The 27,484-nt window shown below is 40.9% G+C and overlaps 2 protein-coding genes across 6 annotated transcripts in view; one reads left to right on the plus strand and one right to left on the minus strand.

The window, feature by feature from the left end:
• The window catches only part of CD96 (CD96 molecule), a 96,678-nt gene that overhangs the window by 55,819 nt on the left and 13,375 nt on the right, over nucleotides 1-27,484 (minus strand). For 2 of the 3 annotated variants that reach the window (XM_086407187.1, XM_086407198.1), the window contains exons 3-5: nucleotides 26,651-26,775; nucleotides 14,053-14,260; nucleotides 10,339-10,394 (exon numbers count right to left, since the gene is read on the minus strand). In XM_086407187.1, coding sequence (XP_086263313.1) covers nucleotides 10,339-10,394; nucleotides 14,053-14,260; nucleotides 26,651-26,775 — 389 coding nt within the window. Of the gene's footprint in view, nucleotides 1-8,000; nucleotides 10,154-10,338; nucleotides 10,395-14,052; nucleotides 14,261-26,650; nucleotides 26,776-27,484 lie in introns of those variants that run through there. The other variant, XM_086407205.1, reaches the window with a different exon arrangement.
• ZBED2 (zinc finger BED-type containing 2) lies at nucleotides 2,194-4,622 on the plus strand. 3 transcript variants are annotated; one of them, XM_086407296.1, is made up of 3 exons: nucleotides 2,194-2,300; nucleotides 2,536-2,634; nucleotides 2,755-4,622. In XM_086407296.1, exon 3 carries the CDS (start codon nucleotides 3,369-3,371, stop codon nucleotides 4,020-4,022), a length of 654 nt encoding a protein of 217 aa, XP_086263422.1. In that variant the 5' UTR covers nucleotides 2,194-2,300; nucleotides 2,536-2,634; nucleotides 2,755-3,368; the 3' UTR covers nucleotides 4,023-4,622. The 3 variants fall into 3 exon arrangements, with proteins under 3 accessions (XP_086263422.1, XP_086263406.1, XP_086263414.1); XM_086407280.1 differs by having other exon boundaries at nucleotides 2,536-4,622; XM_086407288.1 differs by lacking the exon at nucleotides 2,536-2,634 and having other exon boundaries at nucleotides 2,214-2,300; nucleotides 2,635-4,622.

The following is a 27,484-nucleotide window of genomic DNA, read 5'->3' on the forward strand; positions in this document are numbered from 1 at the left end:
GTTATTTGTTGTATCCAAAATGGTAGATAGCAAACACTAAAGCCCCAGATTTCCCACCCATTCAGCGCTTAATGGGGATGCAGACAAGTGACAGGAATTCAGATCCATGAAATTCTGTCTCTTTGTGTCTTAAAAGCAAAAGTAGGTTTCCTGAAATATATTCTTATTAAGTAAAGGAAAGAGAATTCAGTTTATTTAATCCAACAAAATGCCAAAGACTGATTTTATCTAGGTGATTTGTATAGGATCTATAGTGAAAAAAAATGTTTTAAAAATGTGTAAAGGTTTGTATTAATGTCAATACCTTTAGTCCCTCTCATGATTCATTTTCTTTATGTTCATCTAATCTACCAAAAGATGATGATATGGTAATATCAGGAATGAGTAGGAGTTCCATTACTTTATAAAGGCAATTGGCTCACTGAAGAAATCTCTTGTTAACTCAATAAAATATTAAAAAGATTTCATGCCTGTAAGTTTTCTAAATTCAGATTTCATGGAATGATTCAGGTTTCAAATATTCTATACCATCTCTAGACAGTGTTTTAAGATTTTGCTTAGGAATATGGTTCTTGTCCTGAAACTCCTCTGGTCTCTAAAATTGAAAAACTTCAGACTAAACTAGTTCAAACTGAAGTCAAACATGTTATGAAATGTCAAGCATATGTGATTTTGCTGAGCAAGCCAAGTTGTATTTCTTTGTTAACTTTCAAAGGATTAAGAAGAAAAACATGTCAGATATGAAAAAAATATGAAATAAATATGAACAAGAGTTTATGTACATATGCATACAAACATGTACACACACACACACACACACCTTTCTCTGCTGAGGAGTCAAAATCATTCACTCAGTCAGTGTGAGTCTGTTTATGAAGTATTCACGAAACAAGCAAATTATTGGTTTCTCCAGCACATTATTCTAAGTACATATGGTATAAGTGAGTAATACCACAAAGAATTCTGTAGAAAGTGCCAAAAAGCATTTGGAGAGTTCTGTGGGAGTGCAGAGAAGGATGAAATCTGGGAACAACTTGGCACAATTATATTTTATGGACAGGGAAGAGTCAGGCCTGGAACCTACAGGTGGAAAGTAGTGGGAAATTCACAAAAGATGGGCAATGGATTGGTTCATGGACTTGGGTGTGAGTTGGGGATGTTGGAAGCAGAGGCTGGAGCAAGATGAGATTGACAAGTCAGGAAAAATAAATCCAAATCTGGCTGCAACACTGATCATTCTTTTATTTCCACAGATGAAATACTGAAATGGTGACCATTTGTAAATGATCCCATATTCAGTTTGGTTCAGTTTGGACAGGACCATTTCCAAAGGACTTTTCACAGAATCAGTTTGAAAATATTTAGCTTATTAGTCTAGAAAGAAAAATCCTTAAAATAAATTCCCCTATTTGTTTACCAACTCTTCATTTCTATTTGGAGTCTCTCCAGGCCCCACACATTTACTTTTCACTTGAAATTTAACTTTTAGTCTCTACATGTTTTCTATTCTACCATTTCTGTATTTTCTTCCTGTAACTCAAGGTTTTTCCTCCCATGGATATCTTTAAAATGTGCTTGTCTCCTCTTAGTAGGTTTTCCTTCTAAAATCTATCTATCTGTAAATTTATATTTTTTGCTTAAGTTGTGATTATCCCTTTATTTCACTTCAACTGAAAGTAGAAGCCAACAGATTTCAGCTTTTCCAATTCTAGTTACATAATATAATAGAAATCAATCTCAAATTTTCTATATTTCTTTAAATTGCAGGAGAAGGGTCCTTTTATTTAATCTTCCCTTTTTGCAAGTTCTCTGACTTTTCTACTGACTTTATTTATAATACCAATAGTTTCCAACCAACAATGGAGACCACGGCCTGACAACTGGACAAAATATTTGAAATCACAGGTATCCTCAAGGCATGTGGTTTCTTTTTTTGCCCATTTTTCACCGTTCCCGTGTCTTAAATCTTCTTTGCTTGAGATGAGAGGCCAGATGATCTAGTCTTCTGGAAACGACTAAGACTTGTAGGTGCTTGATTTATTGTTTTACTTCACAACATTTGCCAGGGACAACTTTTTTTGGTGGTGGAAGGAGAAGGAGAAAAGGTCTGCATTTATTGCAGAAAAACCCTACAGGTATGGTCACACCCATGTAGAAACAAGGCTTCTCTGGAAGTGGGAGGGAACAGGAAGTGGAGTGCCCTCCTCCTGGTGGCAGCAGGCAGCTAACAACCTTCCAACGTGGTAGGAGCACTCCCTGCATCGGAACCCTCAGAGACCAGTCCTAAGCCTTGCTTGCCGGTAAGTACGTACCCACTTGGGGCTGGGTGGTACTTCCGAATTGCTCAGGGTGGCAAAGCTTGATGGATAAGGTTCTCAATCATTTAAAAAATGATCTAAGAGAGAGCAGTCAGGCTCTTTTTAAAATGTACCATAACTTTCCATGTGTTAATTTATCCTTAAAATGGGGGTCCCTACACCAAACATCTGGAGGAAGTTGCCATCAGGAAGATTTCATCCACTGCTGGCTTTGCAGGTGATGGTGATGAGGAAGGTGGAGTGTGGTGAGCTGCTTGCTGAGGTCTCCCTGACACAACCAGGCTGTGGAGATGTGTTCCCCTGCTCTCTCCTCCAGGTATGCCAGCTCCTCCTGCTGAAAACAGCTAAGCCTGCTGTTTGGAGTTCTTAGAATCCCAGCCCCCAAGGAACCTCTCTAGGGGCAAGCTGACTTTACACTGGGAACTGTATTTCCCAGACCCTGACAGGCTTTGTAGCTTCTGGACTGACTTCTGCATCTGTTCAGAGGAACAGCGAGTCTCTTCTACATTAGCATCAGTCTCTGTTCGCTTCTACCCACACTGAGGGAGATCCAGTGAGGCCCTCGCTCTGGTATTCTGGACAGCCTGAACCCTGAGGTTGCTCCTCCTGCCTCCAAAGTGCATCACACAGGTCTCCGGGAGCACCGAAGCAGTGGAAGCAGCCAGGAGAAGAATCAAGAGAATACCTGAAATTCTCAGTATTCAAAAACACCTGTGGTGCTGGTTGAGGTACTGAACACTGAGCTCACTGGAAAGCTTTGTATTAATAATTGCTTCACTGAGTTATCCTGTCTTCTGGCCCAGCCAAGGAGGGATCAGCACGTATCCGGGTCATGGAGGGAAAGTACAGGCGAGCCCCAAAGGCCATTTTACTTGGCTCTGACTCACCCTGACTCTCCAGTGAAGCAGAAAGGAGGAAACATCACACCTCCCAGGTGTGGCCAGCCTTTGACCACTATTGCAAATCCCTGAGAGTCACCCAGTCCCTTCCCAAGTACACTTTTAGCTTTAGAGACTTCTGGCTCAAGGAAAGCTGTAAAGTGGAGACAGGATGAGGCGGGAAGAAGAGGAAGAGGATGGAAACAGGATGAAGGCAAAAGGGCGCTTGGAAGTGAAGGAGGAGGAGGAGATCAGTGAGGCGGGAGAACCTGTAGCCCCTTTTGTCGGTGCCACGCCCACCCCGATGCCCCACAACAAGGGGACTCGGTTTTCTGAGGCCTGGGAATATTTCCACTTGGCCCCTGCCCGTGCCGGGCACCACCCCAACCAATATGCCACCTGCCGCCTGTGTGGCAGGCAGGTGAGCCGGGGCCCTGGGGTTAACGTGGGCACCACAGCCCTATGGAAGCATCTGAAAAGCATGCACAAAGACGAGCTGGAGAAGAGCGGCCACGGGCAAGCTGGGCAGCGTCAGGACCCCAGGCCTCAAGGGTCGCAGCTCCCCACGGGTATTGAGGGAGACTGGGCCAGGCTCCTGGAGCAGATGGGGGCCCTGGCTTTATGGGCCAGCCAAAGAGAAAAGGAGCTTCTGAGGAGGGAGAGGGCGGTGGAATGGCGGGAGCGGGCAGTGGAGAGGAGAGAACGAGCCCTGGAGGAGGTGGAAAGGGCCATCCTAGAGATGAGGCGGAAGGTGAGGGCTGAGAAGGAGGCCTGCCAGAGAGAGAAAGACCAGTCTGGGGCAGCTCACCCCTTTCATTTTGTTTAAACGGGGGCTTGGGAGAAATTTATTCTGAAAACACTGACTTTAGACCCATAGCAAAAAAGTCCTTTTAGTTCCAGCTTAAATATACAGGAAAGTAGCTTGGTAGGATTTTGTTTTTAAGAGAAAGAACAGTATGGGTTATTCTCAGCATGTCTGAATTGGCCAAATGTTTATCTTAGCTAAGGTTCCTTAGAACAGTATTCACAAAAACTTTAAAATATACTAACCATGGGTCTGTGAGTTATTTGGGGGCAGAATGTACCAGGCTGTCAGCCTCAATGAGTGGAAATAATGGGATTTATGCCTAGCACTTGGTTTTGGGGGAGCTGAAGGTTTTGATGGTTGAGACTGGATGGGTGGCTGGGATATGCCTATGTGGCCAGCTCATTCTGGAGACCCCACGATGAGCAGAGCCCAGGCTTTCTGGGACAAGGTGTTTGCACACGTTCTGGTGTTGATTTAAGAACTGGATGTAAAGCTGGTTCTGTGGGACCCAGCAGCGGAAGAAAAAAAGAAACGTGGGCCTGAGATCTCCAGACTCTTTCAATGTATATCTTTCTCCCATTATTGCAGTCTTATATTAAAGCTGTTTTATCAGAATAACCCATCTTAATCCTGTAAGTCCTTCCAGCAATCTAACAGATAAGTAATTAATGGATAATTATCACAGAGAATTAAAGACTTTCCAATTCACTTGAATTAAACATTAAGAGTAGAGCATATAAAAATTTGTTCATATTTTAAAAACATAATTCAATTTCATATTAAGCTTTGTTAAAGGAGGAGTTTGTGAGGAGGAGGTGAAAGAAACTCAGAAAGAAAAAGAAAAAGGTGGAGAGATGGGCTATATAAGGAGAAAGAACGAAGAGAGGCAGAAAACTGAAAAAGGGACAGAGAAGTAATGTGAAGATGAGAAAGACAGCTCCCAGAGAAAGTTCACCATGGAAAGGTAAGAGACCTTGACTGTCTGGGAGAATGAAGGGCAGAGAACATTTTCTTCACTTCTGAGGTCAGTTTTAATGAGTAAAGTTGCTTTTGTTTTGTATCCACAGACTACATGGATCACTCATTCATTTAAACAGTAGGTTTCAGATTATATGCCTCAGATTATTGGCATTACGTGCCAATGCTTTGTTCTCCAATTTTTTGAAAGCTGTTCATCTTTAAGTATTCAGAGATGCTTTGAAAAAAAGGAATCCCATGGTCCATAAGGAGAGGTAAATTCCCTGGGCTGCTGAGAACATGTTTAAAATGTTAACACAGGATTTGAATAGGATCAACCTGGAAACCACTCTGGTCTTTGTGCTGGAGCTGATTTGTTTTGGATGATTCCTATTAAATCTTATTATTTACATATATTTAAAACTGGGTTGGGAGTGGGGAGGAGGGTATGGTGAGAGATGCAGAGGACAAGTGGAGACTAAGCCAGTATCTCATCTTGTAGATAGTGTGAGTGCTTTCAGTCACTCATCTCCCTAAAGCAGACAAGATGTTGGTATAATAATGGCATCTTGCCTCATTCGGGCCTTACCTACGTGGTTCCTTTCTACTGCTTGTTCTTAGACTTGTCAGCAGCTCTAACAGCCATATCTTGTCTTCCTTGTGAGCTGTTTGTGGAAAAGACACAAGTCCAAACACCAGACGTGAAAAACGCACACTGTAGTGTAGTCTTGTTATTTCCCTCTTTTTCTAGAAATGTGCCTGAAATTAAAGCTTCACTTCCCTTGTGGTTTCCCCCCCAAAAGTGTGTTGCCCCTTTGAGGACTGTCTTCACCTGTGGTGAAAGCTCAGGGCTCACTGCTGCAAATGATGGTGGCGGCTGGTCATCACCTGGCTGGAGATATGGACTCAGGAGCCTTATTATGCCACAAAGAGCTAGGAGGGAAAAAGAGGCTGCAATATCTAAAACACACACACACAAGGAATAGAGTTTAAGAAGGATAAGAAATCCGCAGAAACTCAAGTTTTGTAAAACCAAAATTAAATAAACATGAACAATCAAATTCTGTAAATAGCTAATGGAGCTCTCCGCTAAACTCTGATGTTTGGTTTTAAGATTACAGTGTCTTTTTTCCATGAGTCTTATTATTTTAACCTCTCTTCCTTTTTCAGGCATTTTAATCCCATTTGCTTTTGCTTCCTGTTCATGTGAAGTAGTTTTTTATTTGTTTGTTTTCTAGTTTTTTCCCTAAATTTTATAAAACATGATAGAGAGTGACAAGGAGAGGACCCCATGGAGATGGTCAAGTAAAAGCACAGGCAGCAGGAAGAGTCTGCATCGTGGAAAGACTGCCCTGTTGAGTAGTTTTCCTGTATCTCTCCTGTGTCTTCTTTTGCTGCATTATCAGAGTGGATATAGAGGGCTATGGGCTGTGTTGGCAGGCTCTTCAGCCCAGTATCTTTTGCTCTAGAGCAAAAATCTGCTATATGTGCGGGGGGGGTGGGGGTAGCTGTTGAAGTTTAGGTTAAAGACTCCCTTTCTTTCCATGGAGCTGTGGCAGCAAGGCTGTGTGCCATGTTGGGGGCCCTGGCAAAGCCAAGCCCTTGAAAATACGCAAGAACATGACATCGATAGGGGGTGTGACAATGTCAGTGTCACTCTCTAGCATGTCTAAGCCTGAAAGGCTTCAGTGTTAGAATTATCAGGGGACTTTTCTCTTCTACAGGAAAACTAAATTAACCATACACTTCGTAACTTTAACTGGTGACACTGGAAGACACAGTTCAAATCCCTGTTGCTCTAACACAGGGCTCCTGGTGTAGTGAAAGTGTAGCACCTAGTAAGGCATTCCATAGGTGCATGATAATTTCTAAGAGATGAAGGAATGGGGATAGGAAATTACCATTACTGAGCACTTGTGGTTGCCAGATGGTAGATACTTTGCATATGGTTCTCTCATTTGGTCCTTAGGTCACCATTGTGAGGTTGGAATCATTGTCCCTGTTCACTGATGAGGAACCTAAGAATCTGAGGTCTAAGGCCCAGAATTAATAGTGATGAAGGAGAATTCAGGCCAAGATCTATCAAATTCCACAATCTATATTCTGCCATTTCATTATTCCCCATTGTCTCTGAAAATCAGTCACATAGTAGATTTATGAATATACATACAGAGGAAGGAATAAGTGAAAGAGAGTGAGTGCATGATAAATAGTGGCAGGGAAAAAAGACATTTCTGAGACACTGACTCTGTGCTATTTACTCATTACTGTGGATAAATCTAATGTACCTAAGAACCCAACATAATATTTATTATGATCCTGGCTTTAGAAATGGGTTAGTTGAGACACGTAGAGCTTAACTACTTGATGAGGCTATCTTGCTGGTAAAGTGGTCGAATCAGGATTTGACCTCATTTCTATTGGCCCCTGAAGCATGATCTCCTTGCTATGCAGTTCTGCCTGGGTATGGGCATGCTAAAGTCTCATCCTAGTTCTGCCTTTTGTTAGTGGCTTAGCCGGTGGTTTAGACTCTCCAAACCCAGTTTCTCATCTGTGATTTGACAGATCTCTACCTATTTCAGAGGCTTATTGGGAGTATCATGTGGTAAAAGTATGTGAAAGGGCTTTGAAGAATTTATATGCTATTAAAAATACAATGGGGATTATAAGAATATCAGAGTGAGAAATTGCTAATGTTTGGCAAGGTCTTAAAAGATCCATGGACAAGCTGTGTCCTGCAGCTGATTATGTGGAGTTGTGAGAGATTATTCACTAATTCCTCAGGAAGGAACATTCTCTGGTTTTTCTAGTTAGTGCCTAGAGAAGTATGGGTACAGAAGAGAAAATCTGATGACACGTAAGACAAAGTCCTTTTCTTAAAAACTGAAATTCTTAGATCCAATCTTGTGATTGGAAAGTTGGGAAAGGTGGTGTAGGAAATGAATTAGAACAATACATGGACTGAGTCCACATTACTTGTAAACATTGGCCGAAGAAACTACAGGAAAATCCTCACAAGAAACAAAAACACCTACCAAACATTATATCATGAGATTATCTTTTATTTAAACTACTGAAATGAAGTACACTAATAAACTTGAAAATTAATTGTGGCAGAACCAAAAAATGGAAACCGTTTCTATGTACCCAGGATTACAATAACAATCTAAGAGACCCATCCATAAAATCTACAAAAGATACAAAGACTTGGATAATACACTCATCTAAAATCATACCACAGAGCCTGAGTTATGATTTGTATGCAGCTGTCAAATTACATGACTGATATTCAGTGAAAATATGACAAGATATCATAAGTTATTTAATATTCTTGGGGCTAGAAGAAACTAGGAGTATAATTTTCTCTAATCCCATTTAATAGGACATGTTTGAAAATTAATGGAGAATATTCATTTTACTTGGGGTTTTGAAAAGTTTGAATGAAGTCATAATGTCACAAGACAGCTGAGTAACAACACATAATAGTCAATGAAAATGCTTATTAAGCACTCTATATCAAACAATGAACTAAGAACTTTTCACACATTATTTTGTTCCATTCTTAAAAACAACATGCTGCTAAGACACTTCAGTCATGTCCAACTCTTTGTGACTCTATGGACTGTAGCCCTCCAAGTTCCTCTCTCCATGGGATTCTCCAGGCAAGAATACTGGAGTGGGTTGACATTCCCTTCTCCAGAGGACCTTCCTGACCCAAGGATCAAACCCATGTCTCTTGCATCTCCTGCATTAACAGTCAGGTTCTTTACCACTAATGCCACCTGGGAAGCCATCTTAAAAACAACAACAATATGCAAAAACTCTCCTCATCCCTTTCATATACATTGGAAACCTGACTACAAAGATGTAATAATTAATTAGCACAAGGTCACAGCCAATAGGAGGAAGAGCTGAGAAGTGAGACCAGATCCCAAAGACTAGAGGCTGGGAACTACCTGCAAGAAATTAAAGTCAGATTCCAATTTCCTTTTCCTCCTTCCCTTCCTATATTGCCTAAAAATAGCCAGAATTCTGAAAAAGTTCAGATGGGCACATTTCCTCTTATCACTTAAAAATAAAAACACTGGGAAAGCTGATATAGGAAATGAATTAGAACAAACTAGTGTCAGCTGAGCAAAACCTCCTTCTTACATCAGTATTCACACTGCTTTCCACCCTACGTTTCCTTCACTATCTACTTCAATTTTTAGTCAACAGAAATGTAAACAACTGAGACAATTTTTCCAGGAAATTTAAGGACTAAGGATCACAAGATCATACATTCTGACAGCCCTAAGGCAGAAAATAAGGATTCCTTTTTGGTTTCTAGAATCCAGTTCAGTTCAGTTCAGTCGATCAGTCATGTCCAACTCTTTGTGACCCCATGAACCGCAGCATGCCAGGCCTCCCTGTCTATTACCAACTCCTGGAGTTTACCGAAACTCATGTCCATTGAATCAGTGATGCCATCCAACCATCTTATCCTCTTCTCCTTCTCCTCCTGCCCTTAATCTTTCCCAGCATCAAGGTCTTTTCCAATGAGTCAGTTCTTTGCATCAGGTGGCCAAAGTATTGGAGTTTCAGCTTCAGCATCAGTCCTTCCAAAGAATATTCAGGACTGATTTCCTTTAGGATTGACTGGTTGGATGTCCTTGCAGTCCAAGGGACTCTCAAGAGTCTTCTCCAACACCACAGTTCAAAAGCATCAATTCTTCAGCACTCGCTTTCTTTACAGTCCAACTCTCACATCCATACATGACTACTGGAAAAGCCATAGCCTTGACTAGATGGACATCCCTTTGTTGGCCAAGTAATGTCTCTGCTTTTTAATATGCTGTCTAGGTTGGTCATAACTTTCCTTCCAAGGAGTAAGTGTCTTTTAATTTCATGGCTGCAACCACCATCTGCAGTGATTTTGGAGCCCCCCCAAAATAAAGTCTGCCACCATTTCCACTGTTTCCCCATCTATTTGTCAGGAAGTGATGGGACCAGATGCCATGATCTTCGTTTTCTGAATGTTGAGCTCCAACTTTTTCACTCTCCTCTTTCACTTTCATTGAGAGGCTGTCTAGTTCTTCTTCACTTTCTTCCATAAGGATGGTGTCATCTACATATCTGAGGTTATTGATATTTCTCCCAGCAATCTTGATTCCAGCTTGTGTTTCTTCCAGCCCAGCATTTCTCATGATACTCTGCATAAAAGTTAAATAAGCAGGGTGACAATATACAGCCTTGACCAATCAAATTAGCTTACCTTTATTCCTATCAGAAATTAATTGGATTAAGGTCCTTTGAGAAAACATTCTGAGCAATGAGGCAAATGAACACACCTTGACATATTATACTGTCAATTTTCAAAGGCTTTAATGTGACTCACCTCTCCAATGACATCCATGGAGTTATTTTCCACAATCATGGGGATTTCCGGCTTAGCTTAAAGGCAAATAAAACAGTTAGTTAGTGGTCCTGAATGATACCCTGCCTGGTCACTAGTGTGTGTGTGTGTGTGTGTGTGCACGCACACGCATGTGTGTGAAAAATTCATAACTCATCAGATATTTATTAAACTCCCACTGTGTTCCAGCAGTATATTAGATGCCAAGGAAACAAAGGTAGACACATCATATTCATTGAGAAATTTACATTTACATGGAAAATGCATGTACAAAAACTAGAAATTAGAATTGATATAAGAACTGTTTTTAGGGACATGTAGGATTTGAAGAAAGCTTTTAAGAGAAGCTGCTAACCCAATCTTGGGGAATAAGAGGAGGCTTTTGGAAGAGGGGACATTTGATACTTTAAAGATGATTATGGGTGAGTCAGGTGCAAAGGGCTTTTCCAGGTGGCTTAGTGGTAAAGAATCCACCTGTCAATGCAGGAGATGAGGGTTTGATCCCTGAGTTAGGAAGATTTCCTGGAGAAGGAAACGGCAATCCACTCCAGTATCCTTGCCTGGGAAATTCTACAGACAGAGGAACCTGGTAGGCTACAGTCTGTGGGGTTGCGAAATGGTTGGGCATGACTTAGCAACTAAACTGCAACAAGAGGAGCAGGTGAAAGTAGGAATGTGAGGGAGGGGAGGGGACAGGCAGTGGGCAGAGAAAAGAGAGGAACAGTCTATGTGCCCACAGGTCTAGAAATAAAGCATAAGTTAAGGCCCCTGAAGGGAACTGGGAAAACACCTGGTTCTTATTTAGTTGCTTGGCATCAGAAAAGATCAGGGACTGTTTCACTGATTTTGTTGTTCTGCTAAACTGTAAGTTCCTAAAGCCAGGATGCTTTATTCATCTCTCCATCTATAGCATTGATAATGCACAGCATAAAACAGACATTGAGAACATCATGCTGAACTGAAGTAGCCTCAAGATAATTTGAGTATAACAGACATAGTCCTCTATGAACCAGTGGATAAAATATTAAGACCCTTGTCACAGCTACCATCAGTGTCTGCTACATCCACTTAGCCTCTGCTGCATCCATACAGCCTCTTGCTGGGCACACCTATGACTCTCTCCTGAAGATTTGCTGGGGTTATGGACACTCACTCAGTCCACAAACAGGGCAGACTGGAAGTCCCAGAGGGTTAATGGTGGTAGTAGGTGGGGAGTTGTGGATAATGCCCCAGCTTCCTCACCTTTGTCGCGGATAACTCTGATGCGTGTTCTTCCACAATGTCCCAGTGGGAGTGAGCTCTAAGCCCACATTGCTAACTGGCTTGATTATATACATTTTATTATCTTCCTTCCCTTCCTTGACATATTTTTCTCACTCCTATATTTCCTAGGATTATCTCTCTAATAAATTAATTCAAATCCTTGTCTCAAAGTTTTCTTTTAGGGGAACCCAAACCAAGATACAATAGTAATGGGAGGAGCCCTATTTCTGACCTCTTATTAGCAGCAAATGCTGGTAGAATGAAGGGCCTGAAAGCAGGAACAAGTATACTAAAAGTTGCAGGGGTGATAGATAGAAACAGATTATTCGGGGGGAATCAAGATTGTGGGAGAACAAACTTGTGATGGCAGGGGACTCCCCATAAGGAAGGTCAAGTCATAGGAGACTAGTGAGGGGGATCCAGGAAGTGGCAGAGGGGAAGCTTCCAGTTTATGGTCTGGTAGAGAACAAAGGTGTTCAGGAAGGAGAAATAAACTGGATGAAGGGCATGTAGAATGGCTCAGTGACACATATGAGTATTTATTTCAAGGTTTTCGTGTTTTTATTTTTGGCTTATTCTATTTGAGGAATCACCTGGGGACGCAGAGTGGGTCCTGAATAAGATATGCAGTATAACTCTGTGCCAGGATCACTATGATATACACTTGGGTGACACCCCAAATAGATTAAAGACTGGATAAGACTGTCCAAACACAACCTATCTGGCTCATTTGCTAAAGGAGAAAATCAGAAAGCAGAAAAGTCTAGTTATTTGAACAAGTCAGCAGTGTCTTGTATTTTTACATATTCACTGAAAGGAGTTCAAAGAAGAAGCAAACAAAAATATAGAGGCAGAGAGATGTGGAAGGGCATAAGGATGAGATGGAAAAGAGTGAAAAGCATTCTAGACCAAGATGAAGATACTTTAATGCAGCAAAGAGATACAGGACATGGTTTAAATGTTGACAGGGCAATTAGATCGAGTTATGGTACAAAAATCCCTGGTCAAATGGGACACAGTTTGCCTAACACAGAATTATTTCTTTTCACATCCTGGATGACTGCCTCCATTGATTTGCCAATAGTGAGGCCAGATGAATCAGTCTCGTGTTTGGGCTAAGACAGTCACACCCCATAAATGAGAGAATGGTGTTATCAATCAAAGAGATGAACAGTCTTTCCAACTCATCACAGGACACTGTCTAGGCCCCATAGGGAACCTGATCACGGGGGCAATTGATTCTTCCCTAACCCATCCCAGAGGCGAGACAGAGAAAGACAGAGGTAAGGAAGCAGCAAGGGAAGGAAGGCAAGAGAAAGACAGTGCGAATCAAAGAAAGACATATAGGAAAAGCTATCGGCAAGAGACTTCAAACACATTTTGGCTGCAGCTATTTCCTTATTTATGAACTAAAGGGTTTTCATTTCCTTTAAAATACTGGATTGTGTGATCTCTAGTAGTAATTCAATAAGATTCTAGATAAAAACAAAGATTTTTCACTTATCCTATCATTTGGTTAACTGAGAAAAAAATCTACCAGTCCATGCTCTTAGGTTTTGTGAATTATTTTCTCTTTTACCTCATTTTCAAAAACAATGAATTGCTCATCCACATCACTGCCTTCCTCTTGGCCTTCATTTAAAAATGATGTTTTAATAAAAAAATAAATTCAAAAAATAAAAATAACAGAAAAATGATGTTTTGAGAAACACAGTTCTTGGTCACAAAAATGAAAAATATCTAAAGCCAACAAGTTTCTATTCATTAATATTTCCTTGCATCACTGAACAAAACAGAATTTTCCCATTTCCCTTAAATTTGCAACCTGCAGAGTCTCTGTAGTCTGATTGAGGCCACAGTGGATATTTCAGCTAAGCCCCACTTTCCTGCAAATGCAGGGTCAGAGGGCCAGCCCTGCAGGTTTCTTTGCTGGAGGAGCTGGACAGTCTCTCACCCCAGCTGGCCTTGGTGGGGGCGAGAGGACTCCTGCAGAGTTTCTTTGGAGCTGTGTTTGTCATCTACCTTTTCTCACACTGGTCTTATTCCACCTTGCTCCAGCAAGCAACTAATACAACTAGACAACTAAGCAATTAGATTGTGGCAGTTATAACGAAAGAGACTTCCCGTATTCTCAGGAGATGTTAAAACCATAAAGTAGTGGTCATATGGAAAACCATAAGGTAGTGCTCGTAAGGTAGTGGTTAGTGGTCACCAGGAAACTGATGATCTATGGCAGCTGAATCCTCATTCTTTAGCTTCCTTCCCTCGTCCCCACCCCCAACATGAATGACAAGTGTCAAGACAAACAGAACTCGAGAATGGGGACTCTTGAGTGGCTGCTCTCTAGCTAACAGTGTTTCATCTTTGGTGGGGGAAGAATCTGGAGACAGTAACAGGAGCATGGCAGGGACTCCAGAGAACAGAAACTCTTACCAAAAACCTTGACTGTGGTGGAGCTCCTCAAGACTCTGCCAGGCCTGACTACAACGTGGCAGGAGAACTTCCGGCCATCATCGTGGATTTGGACTGGCGAGAGGTAGAGCCCGTAGTCTGTACCTATCCGGACTCTGTCTTTAAATAACGCGGAATTGCTGATGGGGTGACCTCCAGCGGTAAGTGTTTTCTGAGTTCCATTATCCTCCTGATGAGACAAAATGGTTACCAGCTTTGAGCGCTCAATCATGCCAGCTCTGGACTAGGCATTCCACACAGAGTAATCCAGTTGTACTTTGTGACAACGGAGATGATGAATGAAGAATTGAAATTAAGAGATATTGAGTATGTTACTAGAGAAAGTATCATTACACTCAACTTTCAATTTAAAATATACTGTCATTCTCTCCTAACACGAATAGAAATTGCTGCTCTTCTGATTAAAACTTCTCCTCCATCACCTTTCATGAGCTGCATATTGACAGTGGGATTTGGGGGAGGGTACAGCCCTGGGAATTAATGTCAGGTCATAATTCTCATTTCAATTTCTGAAATCATAATGCTAGGATATTTTCAGGGGGCTGTATCAGTTTTACTCATTAAATTTTCACTGAACTGGATGATTACAATCATCCTTTCTTCCCAGCATTCCTTTAGAAAAGCTCTCACTTTAGCTCCACTTGGAATGAAGACTAGGATGAGGTAAAGAGAGACTCCTAAAATGCAAAGGTTAAGGAGGCACTCACTCTCAGGGTCTTATAAGTGCAGGAAGGGCACTGAAAGAGGGTGCCTCCTTAAATACTGTGCCCTTTGGCAACTTCTAGCCTCTGCTCTTATTTCTGTGTCTGTGACCTTCAAAGAGGACACATAAAGATTGGGCTATAAATGCTAATCTGAATTTGGAGATCAGAGTTTAACTGGAGTACTTGGTTCCTCTAGTCCATATTCTTTTATAGGTCTATGGAAAATGCTCCCATCATTCTTGTCTTATCCTGAATTTCATGGACAAGGTGTCACAGTGTTGGTCAGTGTCAGTGCATGTGCTGACTAAGGGTCTAATGAGGAAGGGACTCTTGAGGGGCATAAATGTCAAGGAAGGTTATGACTTTATATTTATACTCCTTTATAACTCAGCATTTTCAACTGAGTGCTTTGAACACATTTTGATGCACAGCTTCTTCTCTGGAGATTCTAGTGCAGTTGTTTTGGGATAAGCCTCATCCCAGGGCACTTTTTTAAAAAGGTCCTTGGAGAAGCCAGGGCTGAGAACCACTGGTCTAATGCCAAACAATAGGTGAATCATTATTTGTAGGGGCTGGGGGAAAATGCAAGGAACTGAAAAGGAGAAGGCTGAACAGGGATGCATTAGATGGGAAAGAAATCATGAAACAATGAAAACAAAGGTCTGTGACTTGGAATCTCTAGTTCAAAAAATTAGACAGATTCTGCATTGAAGAAAGGAAGCTAGGTGAGGGAGAGAATTCAAGTATGAGCTGGGAGCAGAACAGGAAGTGTAAACAGGAAGACAGACTTCTTTTATGGTTTATATAGGTATTTCCAGAATACACTTAGTAGAAACTGTTACATAAGGCACCATTTTTCTTGGTACCAGCTTTACCTGCAAATAGATAGTACTGCCTGCAGAGAATCACAGACTTACTCCTGAAGCAAAGTATGTACCCACATAAAGATGGACCTGATACTTTGGGTTGCTGTATTCCTAACAAGAAAGAATACAGAAAATTAAAGGGAGACAGGGGCCTCCGATTATGTTCTGGAGAAGGGGCCCCAAAAGGGGCCCTAAGTATTGGGTGGTGACAGCAGAAGAAACAGGAAGGCATTTCACTCAGCCTCTGTGATCTTGAGGCCAGTATATAAATCCCCGATATATGAACATTCGTGCTGCGAACTTTCAAAGATGGGAACATGCATTTGCATGTTTAATCATGTAAATTAGTTCACGTGTCTGGTGTACATTGTCATGTGCATGCATTCTCTACAAGGGGTTGTGCTTTTGTGCACTTACTTTGTGTAACTTACTAATGAAGACCTGATGGAACTGGAGGCCCAGAGAGAGAACAGAGACCAGAGGAAGAAGAAGAAACCAAAGAACCAAAGAGATTCATGACATGGGACACAGCAAGGGGACGTTCTTTATTTGAGGTGGCACTGTTAGCTTTTGAGGCACAGGACCCAAATGTAGAACAGTATGCAAAGGCTGCAGCAGTCACTTAGAATGCAATCCAGGGCTATCGTGTCATCTATGATCAGGAAAAAAAGAGCTGCTACCCAGACATCACTGGATCATTTTTTCAAGAGGGTATATAGAATTGAATCCAGCCAAGAATGAGAAACTGTACCATCGTCAGGCGTGAGTGAAACTGCAGCTTTCTCTCCATCTCCTATTGCTGACAATCCTTCAGATCTATCCTCTCCCCCCTCTACTCCCTTCTCCAGTCAGTAACTCTTCTTGGCTGTTCACTTGATGCCAGCCCCTGTGTGCCAGCTGTTGCACTGTACTACTGCACTTTTCAAGGGACTGTCCTGTAAGATTGAAAATGTTTTTTGTTTTTTTTTTTTTTAATGTGTGTGAAAAGTTATAGGATGGTACTGTATAGCTGAATGTGTTAGTTGGGTACCTAGGTTAACTTTGCTGGACTCACAAACTGGACTTACGAAAACACTCTCAGAATGGAACTCGTTCATATGTACGGAACTTAACTATGTAAGGAAGCAGGCTCGCCCTGCAGGTCCTTCAGTACAAGCTGTTTCACTGTTCTTGTTTTATGCAAGGGACTGTTTTTGTGAGAATCAAGAAGTTCAAAATGCTTGATCTTTTAGTAAATGCCTTGCCATTTGGAAAGTTTCCATCTGTCACTTTGTTGTGGGAAGATATGTGGTCAGAGGCTGAGGTTGGAGATTGGTGAGAATACGGCTTTTTACTTGTTGTGTATCTGGGAGTGACTGGCCAAAGTAGTTTAACTGATGGAGAAAAGATATTTTTAAAAGAAATCAGGCTTAGGTTTTTTTGCTTGTTTTGGGGGAGTTCGACTGCTATAGAGGAGGGATTTGTCCCTTCATTGGGAAAGATGGATTTGGTTGCAAAGTGTCCCTGTAACCTATAACATCAAGAGATCCTGAGAGATTGTAGAAGCTCCAGATATAAAGGGGATGGGGCAAGAACCTGCATGTGAGCACTTTCATGGAGCAAATGGGAAGAGAGGTGACAAAAAGCAGGCAAACAATGAAATATCTAGTGCTGGGAGAGGGAGAGACAATACTATTATTGTGCCCACAACTAAATTACTATTACTAATACTATTACTATTTAGTATTACTACTAAATACTATTAATATGACCACAACTAAATCTTAACATTATTAGTCATAGCTTAAGTTTATTTAGCACCTACTTTTAGGTGCTTTGCCAAGTTCTTTTAAGTCTTATTTAATCCTTAAAACAATCTGGAATAAACCAAGATTACATAACTTGCTCAAATGTCATAGAGAGAAGATACTTAAGTCACAGCACCAAGAAAGAGACAAAAATGTCTCTGAGACATTACATCTTAATAAATCCAAACCATCACAAAACAAATAAAACAGTTTTGTGGATTATCTAGAATGAAAAATTTAAAAGAAATTCCAGGAAGCCAAAGGTTTTTATATAAATGGGAGATCCTGGAGGTGTGGACAGGTTGCTGATTGAAAGGAGCCTTTTATGATATATTGACCTACCTTTAGCTATTTCAAATCCTAAAAAATGATGCTGTGAAAGTGCTGTACTCAATATTCCAGCAAATTTGGAAAACTCAGCAGTGGCCACAGGACTGGAAAAGATCAGTTTTCATTCCAATCCCAAAGAAAGGCAATGCCAAAGAATGTTCAAACTACCGCACAATTGCACTTATCTCACACACTAGTGGGAGAAGGCGATGGCACCCCACTCCAGTACTCTTGCCTGGAAAATCCCATGAATGGAGGAGCCTGGTAGGCTGCAGTCCATGGGGTTGCAAAGAGTCGGACACGACTGAGCGACTTCACTTTCACTTTCCACTTTCATGCATTGGAGAAGGAAATGGCAACCAACTCCAGTGTTCTTGCTTGGAGAATCCCAGGGACAGGGGAACCTGGTGGGCTGCCATCTATGGGGTTGCACAGAGACGGACATGACTGAAGCGACTTAGCAGCAGCAGCAGCAGCAGCAGCAGCAGCACACACTAGCAAAGTAATGCTCAAAATTCTCCAAGCCAGGCTTCAACAGGACGTGAATCGTGAACTTCCAGATGTTCAAGCTGGATTTAGAAAAGGGGATTTAGAAAAGAGGAACCAGAGATTAAATTGCCAACATCCACTGGATCACCAAAAAAGCAAGAGAGTTCCAGAGAAACATCTATTTCTGCTGTATTGACTATACCAAAGCCTTTGTGTGGATTACAACAAACTGTGGAAAATTCTGAAAGAGTTGGGAATACCAGACCACCTGACCTGCCTCCTGAGAAATCTGTATGCAGATCAAGAAGCAACAATTAGAACTAGACATGGAACAACAGACTGGTTCCAAATCGGTAAAGGAGTACGTCAAAGCTGTATATTGTCACGCTGCTTATTTAACTTATATGCAGAGTACATTATGAGAAATGCAGGACTGGATGAAACACACACAAGCTGGAATCAAGATTGCCAAGATATATCAATAACTTCAGATATGCAGATGACACCACCTTTATGGCAGAAAGTAAAGAACTAAAGAGCCTCTTGATGAAAGGGAAAGAGGAGAGTGAAAAACTCAACATTCAGAAACCTAAGATCATGGCATCCGGTCTCATCACTTCATGGCAAATAGATGGGGAAACAATGGAAACAGTGACAGACTTTATTTTGGGGGGCTCCAAAATCACTGCAGATGCTGACTGCAGCCATGAAATTAAAAGAGGCTTGCTCCTTGGAAGAAAAGCAATGACCAACCTAGACAGCATACAATACTTTGCCAACAAAGGTCCATCTAGTCAGAGCTATGGTTTTTCTAGTAGTCATGTATGGATGTGAGAGTTGGACTATAAAGAAAGCTGAGCACTGAAGAATCGATGCTTTGAACTGTGGTGTTGGAGAAGACTCTTGACAGTCCCTTGGACTGTAAGGACATCCAACCAGTCCATCCTAAAGGAAATCAGTCCTGAATATTCATTGGAAGGAGTGATGCTGAAGCTGAAACTCTAATACTTTGGCCACCTGATGTAGAGAACTGACTGATTTGAAAAGACCATGATGCTGGGAAGGATTGAAGGTGGAGAAGGGGATGGAAAGGATGAGATGGTTGGATGGCATCATCAACTCAATGGACATGAGTTTGAGTAAGCTCTGGGAGTTGGTGATGGACAGGGAAGCCTGGTGTGCTGCAGTTCATGGGGTCACAAAGAGTTAGACACAAAACTGAACTGACCTGACCTACCTTTGGTGACAGGTGTCCCAGAATACACCTCAACCCTCACCTGATAAGAATGATTCTAGGGTATTTTTTCTGCAAGAAAGACTGGTAGGTGATCTTGCACAGAATCTTTGTTCTTGGCTGTTTTTCTTTTCTTCTTTTGATATTTTTTAAAATAGTAATGTGTGTGAGTGCTCAGTCATGTCTGACTCTTTGTGACCTATAATTGACTCTTTGTGGTTTATAGTCCACCGGGCTCCCCTGTCCATGGGATTTTCCAGGCAAGAATACTGGAACGGGTTGCCATTTTCTCCTCTAGGGGACCTTCCTGACCCAGGGTTCGAACTCCTGTCTCCTTCATTGGCAGATGGATTCTTTACCCCTGTGCCACCTGGGAATCCCTAAAATATTAATAAATATTTCTAAAACTTCATGAAATTTACAACTTGACGGACCCTTACAATAGAATGAGAATGTAGATGTAATTAGCTAGTGTACAGGATATACCTACATGAGTCCTAACACTCAACAAATGTTCAATTAATACTAAATCACTGTCTTACAACCTGAACTGGATCAGCTTGCTGTGAATTCATGAGTATTTACTCTCTGCATGGTTAAATTAAAGAATTATGGAGAGTACTAAAATGAACTCTTTAAAAATTACTTTTTAATATGTATTGAACATAGGTACTGTGTTAAGTTAATCACCAGCTCACAACACCACCATGGGGCTGGTACTATAATTATATAATTACAATAAAATTATAATTGTATTATATAATTATCCCTTTTTGTGGATGACAGAACTAAAATCAGGCTGGGCAACATATCCAAGGCTGTACAGAATTCTGAGACAAAAGGAAAAATATGTGTCCTTATGTGCACTTAGCAAAATATCCTCCCATATTTTGACATATTTAACAGTGGAAAAAGTTAATAAAAACTCTACAGTTTAACATTTGAAAACTGATTTCATAAAGTCATGCATTGTTCAATCTTTTCTCCTGTCCTTGTCAATCTTCATGCCTATGGCCCTAAGGGGGCACCATGCCACAAAGACCCAGGAACCACAGGCTGATTGCGAAAATCCTGTTCCTTGAAGAGCATAGCAGGGTCTCATAACAAACAGAAGACATCGTGCCTTTATTTAAAAATTTGGCATTTTGTTTATCATGGATTTTCTGTAAATTTTGATACTTGAAAGTATTGTGATTACTGGTTTCTTGGGGGAACTTCCTTAAATTTTGCAGCCAAGGTGAAGGCCCTACTCACTTCACCTTAATCCTAGCTCTTAGGTCACACTGCTAGCAAATGCAGATTTGAAAACAGGATTTGAATGCAACAATCTCCCTCTAAAAGCCATGCTGTTAATGACTTTGCTTCTTAGAGCCTCAAAAAGGCTGTAGAACCGACAGTCCTTGACATTTCTGCTGAGAGTCTGTTTGAGGAGAAGAACAAATTCACAAGGAAAACAAAAAAAATCAGGATCCACTGAAGGAAAATAAGTACATAAGGAAATAATAAACAGGAGTTGGATAAAACAATTAGCATGATGAGGGCTGGGAGGGGTCATACTGAATCATGGAAAACTTCTCCTCAGTGTCTCTTAATGACCTGATAAACCCTAAGATAATTTGCAGAAGGGTTCCTATTTTAGTACTGGAATCAGAATTTTCAGTGCAGAAAAGAGACCATGGTACGATCTGATTTAGTGAGGCTACCTCATCGCTGGGCTGCCCTGAGCTCCATGTCAGAGCAGGCGTAGTGCCACAGCACAAGGCAGGCGCTGAGTGTACAGAGCCCATTCAATCAATTCTGTGAACTGCGTCGACTGATACTTCCTTATCTCCTAACTGTTTCTTATCTTCACTTTGCTCTATTTATTCCCCATCCAGTCAGTGCTATCAAAGCAGGCTGCTTGTAATGCTCCCCATGTCCATTTTATAGAAATCCACAACAATATTTTTTCCAATCAACACAATTGGCTGTCAACATTTTGTAGGTTGGCTAACACTTCCATTTTGATTATGGTGAAGGTAGCTAGGGTCAGAAGCCAGTAGATAGAAGGTGACAGCTGTTTTTTCTGAATAGCTAGGCTTCCCATAGGCATGGAAGACCAATATTGTTTACAGTGTGTGGGTACTGTAGCTTCAGTCATGTCCAACTCTTGTGACCTCATGGACTGTGGCCCGCCAGGCTCCTCTATCCAAGGGATTCTCCAGGCAAAAATACTGGAGTGGGTTGCCATGCCCTCCTCCAGGGGATCTTCCTGACCCAGGGATCGAACCCACATCTCTTATGTTTCCTGCATTGGCAGGTGGCACTTACTAGTGCCACCTGGGAAGCCCATTTTGATTTTCATTTACATGTAAAATATTACAAATAATAAAGAAGAGAGTACAGAAAAGATACATTTATAGAGAAAAATTTAAAGAAATAAGCATCTAGATTCTAGTTGTATGCCTTTATCATTAGTATTGAACTGTTTGATATGTTTCTCACTTTCTTTCCCTGATTTTAAAGAGAAGAGTCATGGGTTTCTCTTTATCCATCAAGTTTGGGAACAACCATCCCTCAACATCTCTCCCACCCTGACGAAGTGGGTGCTGCCAACCTGTGCTCACAGGTCCCAGGGTCTTGGTGAAATACATGTCTGCTGCTTGTTGGCTTTAATTATCCAGCTCAAAAATAACCTAAGAGGTTTTTCCAGGTCCATTGAGTCAGAATCAAACTATTTTCCCTCCGTGTTGCTGTTTTACATTTTTATTAAAGTTGTATTTCATGGTAGGAAACATGTCCAGTACAGGTTTCTATCCCCGTAGGACCTAGCACTTAAAACAGATTCACATATGTTTGTTCGACTGACCTGAAATTTATACTGTGGGAAATCAGGACGATAGTTTGGAATGAACACAGAACATTAGAGGGAATTCAGAAGCTCCCAGAATAACCCTGCAGAATTTCCCTGATGACTGCAAGCTCACGCCCCAGGACATAAACTGGGAAGAATATCATTTGTCCTTTTCATACTGCATTCCATCTAAAAACACACATTCTGTGACTTTTTCGTCATCACATCATGCACACGGACCCTCAACTGACATCCTCTGTGCTTACTTGGTTACCTCTTGTGCTACAGAAATGTCAGATACACAGTTGGCACCAGATGCCTTTCTACTTCAGTGTAGTCGTGGTCCTGGAATGCAAAATTCCAGAATGCAAGGGATCTGCTCCATGGACACATTTCACACAGTCTCAGCATGGGATCAGGGAAGCACAGTCAATAATATTTTTATGATAACTGAAAATCCCAATAATTACCTTTCCCGTGAAGGTCATTAACTGAATTAGATTTTATAAAATTCCACATACAGAACGTGGCTTTTGTTTTCCAGTGACCTAGATTAAACTAATTTTAGTTTGTCAAATTGTTTCCAGGGTTTAACACAGCTCTTGAAGTGGGGAACATTCTGCAGCTCCCCAGAGTTACTGAGTTCGATACACCGATATACTGGGTTTCTACCCTCCTGAGCTCATCTTCATCATTTCTTTGTAACCTTTTCTAAAAGTCACATTATATCATATCTGTAAGAATGATTGGTTATCATTATGATTATTACTGCTGGCTTAACAAGAGACTAAAGTACTAAAATATGGATTGAGGGGATATTTATATCCTCTGCAGACTTATAACAGTCATGACATAAAGAGCTGTAGTTTATTCCTTAATAATGGGAGATTAGATGATTTCATCTCAGACTTGCTGAATCCCACAGCGCTGGTAGGGTGGAGGACGAATGTAAATCAAAGGAGTAAAAAGATTTCGACATTTAAAAGGGGAATGCACAGTTGGAATTTAATCAGCATATTTGCCAATACAATGTTCCCTTTGAAAAGAAGTTTCTTTCAAAAAGATTCCTCAAGTTGTCTCAATTATGATGCATTCTTTAAAGTGAGAGCATGGCCTGAGGTTTCAGTAGAAGTTTAGGACTCACTCTCTCACTATGACCTTAGATGCAATCTCTCCATCCCTTATTTATCTCAGATGTCTTGGCAGGATTCAAAGATAATGTTTACAGAGCCTTCTTAGTTTCTTTGAAGACAACTGTTAGAGGATGTCTTATTAGTTATCTAGTCATTGATAATGAGCTTCTCATTAACTAATCCCACAGCCAGCATGAGGTTTAGTGATCACCCATTTAATAGGAAGCCAACAAATAGGACTATGAAGGGAGAGGACAAAGAGAAATGAAACAAATCCATTCAATTATTTATTAGATATTTACTGAGTGCCTCGGAGAAGGCAATGGCACCCCACTCCAGTACTCTTGCCTGGAAAATCCCATGGAAGGAGGAGCCTGGTGGGCTGCAGTCCATGGGGTCGCTAAGAGTCGGACACGACTGAGCGACTTCACTTTCACTTTTCACTTTCACTTTTCACTTTCACTTTTCACTTTCATCCATTGGAGAAGGAAATGGCAACCCACTCCAGTGTTCTTGCCTGGAGAATCCCAGGGACCAGGGAGCCTGGTAGGCTGCCCTCTATGAGGCTGCACAGAGTCAGACACGACTGAAGCGAATGAGCAGCAGCAGAGTGCCTCAGAGTACATCATGAGAAGAAACGCTGGGCTGGCAGAAGCACAGACTGGAATCAAGATTGCCGGGAGAAATATCAATAGCCTCAGATATGCTGATGACACCACCCTTATGGCAGAAAGTGAAGAGGAACTAAGGAGCCTCTTGATGAAGGTGAAAGTGGAGAGTGAAAAGGTTGACTTAAAGCTCAACATTCAGAAAACGAAGATCATGGCATCTGGTCCCATCACTTCATGGGAAATAGATGGGGAAACAGTGGAAACAGTGTCAGACTTTATTTTTTTTGGCTCCAAAATCACTGTAGATGGTGACTACAGCCATGAAGTTAAAAGACGCTTACTCCTTGGAAGAAAATTTATGACCAACCTAGATAGCATATTGAAAAGCAGAGATATTACTTTGCCAACAAAGGTCCATCTAGTCAAGGCTATGGTTTTTCCTGTGGTCATGTATGGATGTGAGAGTTGGACTGTAAAGAAAGCTGAGTGCCGAAGAATTGATGCTTTTGAACTGTGGTGTTGGAGAAGACTCTTGAGAGTCCCTTGGACTGCAAGGAGATCCAACCAGTCCATTCTAAAGGAGATCAGCCCTGGGATTTCTTTGGAAGGAATAATGCTAAAGCTGAAACTCCAGTACTTTGGCCACCTCATGTGGAGAGTTGACTCATTGGAAAAGAGTCTGATGCTGGGAGGGATTGGGGGCAGGAGGAGAAGGGGACAACAGAGGATGAGATGGCTGGATGGCATCACTGACTCAATGGACATGAGTCTGAGTGAACTCCGGGAGTTGGTGATGGACAGTTCTGGCGTGCTGCGATTCACGGGGTCGAAAAGAGTTGGACACGACTGAGTGACTGAACTGAAATGAACTGAACTGATAGTCAAGGCAATATACTAGATCTAGGGATTTTTAAAATGAGTAATGCAGCTTTTTGCTCTGGAGAAGTTCAGTGTCACAGAAAAGATACAAGCTGACTGAAAACTTTAACAGTTTCTTGGAAAAACAGATTAGACTCTCTTCAGATATGAAAAGGATACTACAGATCAACTTAACAGCCCACAAAAATCTCTAAGTAAAGCTTTATTAAATCTTAATCTTTTTGATTACTATTAAATATTACTACCCCTATTAATAGTGAATTACTGATAATTAGGGTGGAAAATTTTTGCCCATTGGTGGAAATATTAATAATGTAAACTAGGTATAGATACTGTATTTGCATTACAGTAATGTTTAGTACATCAGGTTTCTGTCTTCTTGAGAAAATCTGTAATCTCAATTTTTTTTTCCTAAGAACCACCTTGTATCACATTAGTTAAGAAAAACTGACTTTTTAATGATGGGCATAATGTCAGGCAGGAAGTCTTACATTTCAGCAACCAAACCATAAAAAGGGGGAGCATACGTTTTTCGACATTATAAACAGACACTGCAGCTTTTAGAACAATTTGAGAAAGGCATTTTATAATGTCTTTTGATCATACTAACTATCCAAAAAATATCTAGACAATAAAAAATTATTAGTAGGTTATATTTTAAAGTCTCCCTGAAAGTCAGTTATTTTGGATTTGGCACATCCTCAGAGAAATCTTTTTACGCGAAGGGTCAGTTTCCAAGAGAGTCCACAAAACTCTACTAACTTGTAACATAAATGATCAACCATGCAAGTACAGTATTTTGCAGATGGTATCAGCTGCTATACTCATGGACATTTATTAGTTATGTAAGAATTTTAAAATCTTGTGTTTTCATTTTGATGAAGACCTGAAAAATTGATACAGTCATAGTCTGGATCATCTAAATAACCCCACCCATTTCATGATTCTCAAAATTGTGTTTATGGTAATTATAATTATGTAAGGCTTGTGTTATCAACTGATTTAACAGTAGTATTAGGAGTCCACTCTATATATTGGTTAATAGCTGGATGCCATTTGGTTGACTTGCCTTGGAAAATTTCACATAAAAATCCATATGTCTGTTTTGTTTTATTCTTGTAAGTCAGAAAACATAGCTGCCATAGGCCTGTCGTTACCTGTGGCCGTGATGGAGCCGGGCAGTGGTGTTTTGTATAGACATACTGCTTCTCTCATGGGCGTTTTCTATTTGTGTTTGATGTGCGTTAAGAGTTTGTGTTTCCTGTCCAAGAAATGTTGTTTATTTTCCAGGATGTGGTAGTAGGGTTCTGGGAAAAAAGGGAGTCTATGCCCCTGCATGTGCTATGTGTAAACAAATAAGGATGAGTAGGGGCTTCTGCTGGATGTGGCTCCTCTCCAGGGCACCATCACACTTTTTTCTTTCTGTTATCATTGTTGAGTATACAGCTTGAAATATAAACTAACCTTTAGGAACTCTTTTCTAAGTCACTGCATTCAAAGACCTGGGGGCTTGCCGAGTTGGAAGGAATCCCATAGTGCCCTCCCGTCCTTCCTCCAGACATTAACTCAACCTTCACATAATGCTTGTCTCTTATCCAGTGTGCTTCCTTCCCTATTATTACTTGTTATTCATCTTCACTTCATTAATATTTAAAGATCATGGCCATTATTCACTGAAAAGGGCAACACTTACCACCAGCCATGCAAAGGTGAGCACAGATGAAATTTCTAAGGAAGTGTTTTGAAAGCATGGTATTTCCAGAGTTCCATTTATCTCTATTTCTATTGTATGGTTGTTTTTCCATTCTTCTTGTGCAACTGTAACAAAACATAAGGAGGGAAAGACATGGATCTGTGATTGGTCTATAAAGTATTTTTAATCCAAGAAACGAGAATAGTTTTAGTATAGAGATTCAACTATCTTCAGGGTATACCTATGAAGAGGACCCCACCGCCTACAGTCCTCATTGTATAAATGGTGTAACAGGGTCACTGAGAAGCACAGGGTTGTCTATCACTGAATAACTATGGGGAAACTCCCTTAACAGAATCCAACTCACAGTTCAGTACATTCTTCTGCTTTAACTTCAAGTTGGTGCATTAGTCTTTAGATCATATTTCTTGGATCAGGTAGAATATAAAACATTATAATCTGGCCTCAGTTGTCTTTTAAAATTTTTAGTAGACAATTTTTTTTAGAGAAGTTTTAGGTACATAGCAAAATTGAGTGGAAAGTACAGTTTCCATATATACCCTGCCCTCATGCATGCACAATCTCCCCCGTTAACATCGCTAACCACAGTGATGCCTTCATTACAATCAATGAAACTACATCAAACACATCATCACCCAAAGTCCATATTTTATTTACATAAGGCTCACTTTTGGTGTTGTACATTCCATGAATTTTGACCAAAGTCTGATATATATCCACTCTTGTAATATCATATAGAATAGTTTCACTGACCTAAAAATTCTTTGTGCTCTGCCTTTTCATCCCTTCCTTTCACCAAACTTCTGACATATG

Source organism: Bos grunniens, chromosome 1, assembly GCF_055505025.1.
Source record: "Bos grunniens cultivar Pamir isolate PY7600 chromosome 1, Bosgru_T2T1.0, whole genome shotgun sequence".
Lineage (NCBI taxonomy): Eukaryota > Metazoa > Chordata > Mammalia > Artiodactyla > Bovidae > Bos > Bos grunniens.

Bases quoted from the DNA above. Each gene is read 5' to 3' on its own strand.
- ZBED2 (XM_086407280.1), top strand. From the start codon at position 3,369: ATGAGGCGGGAAGAAGAGGAAGAGGATGGAAACAGGATGAAGGCAAAA.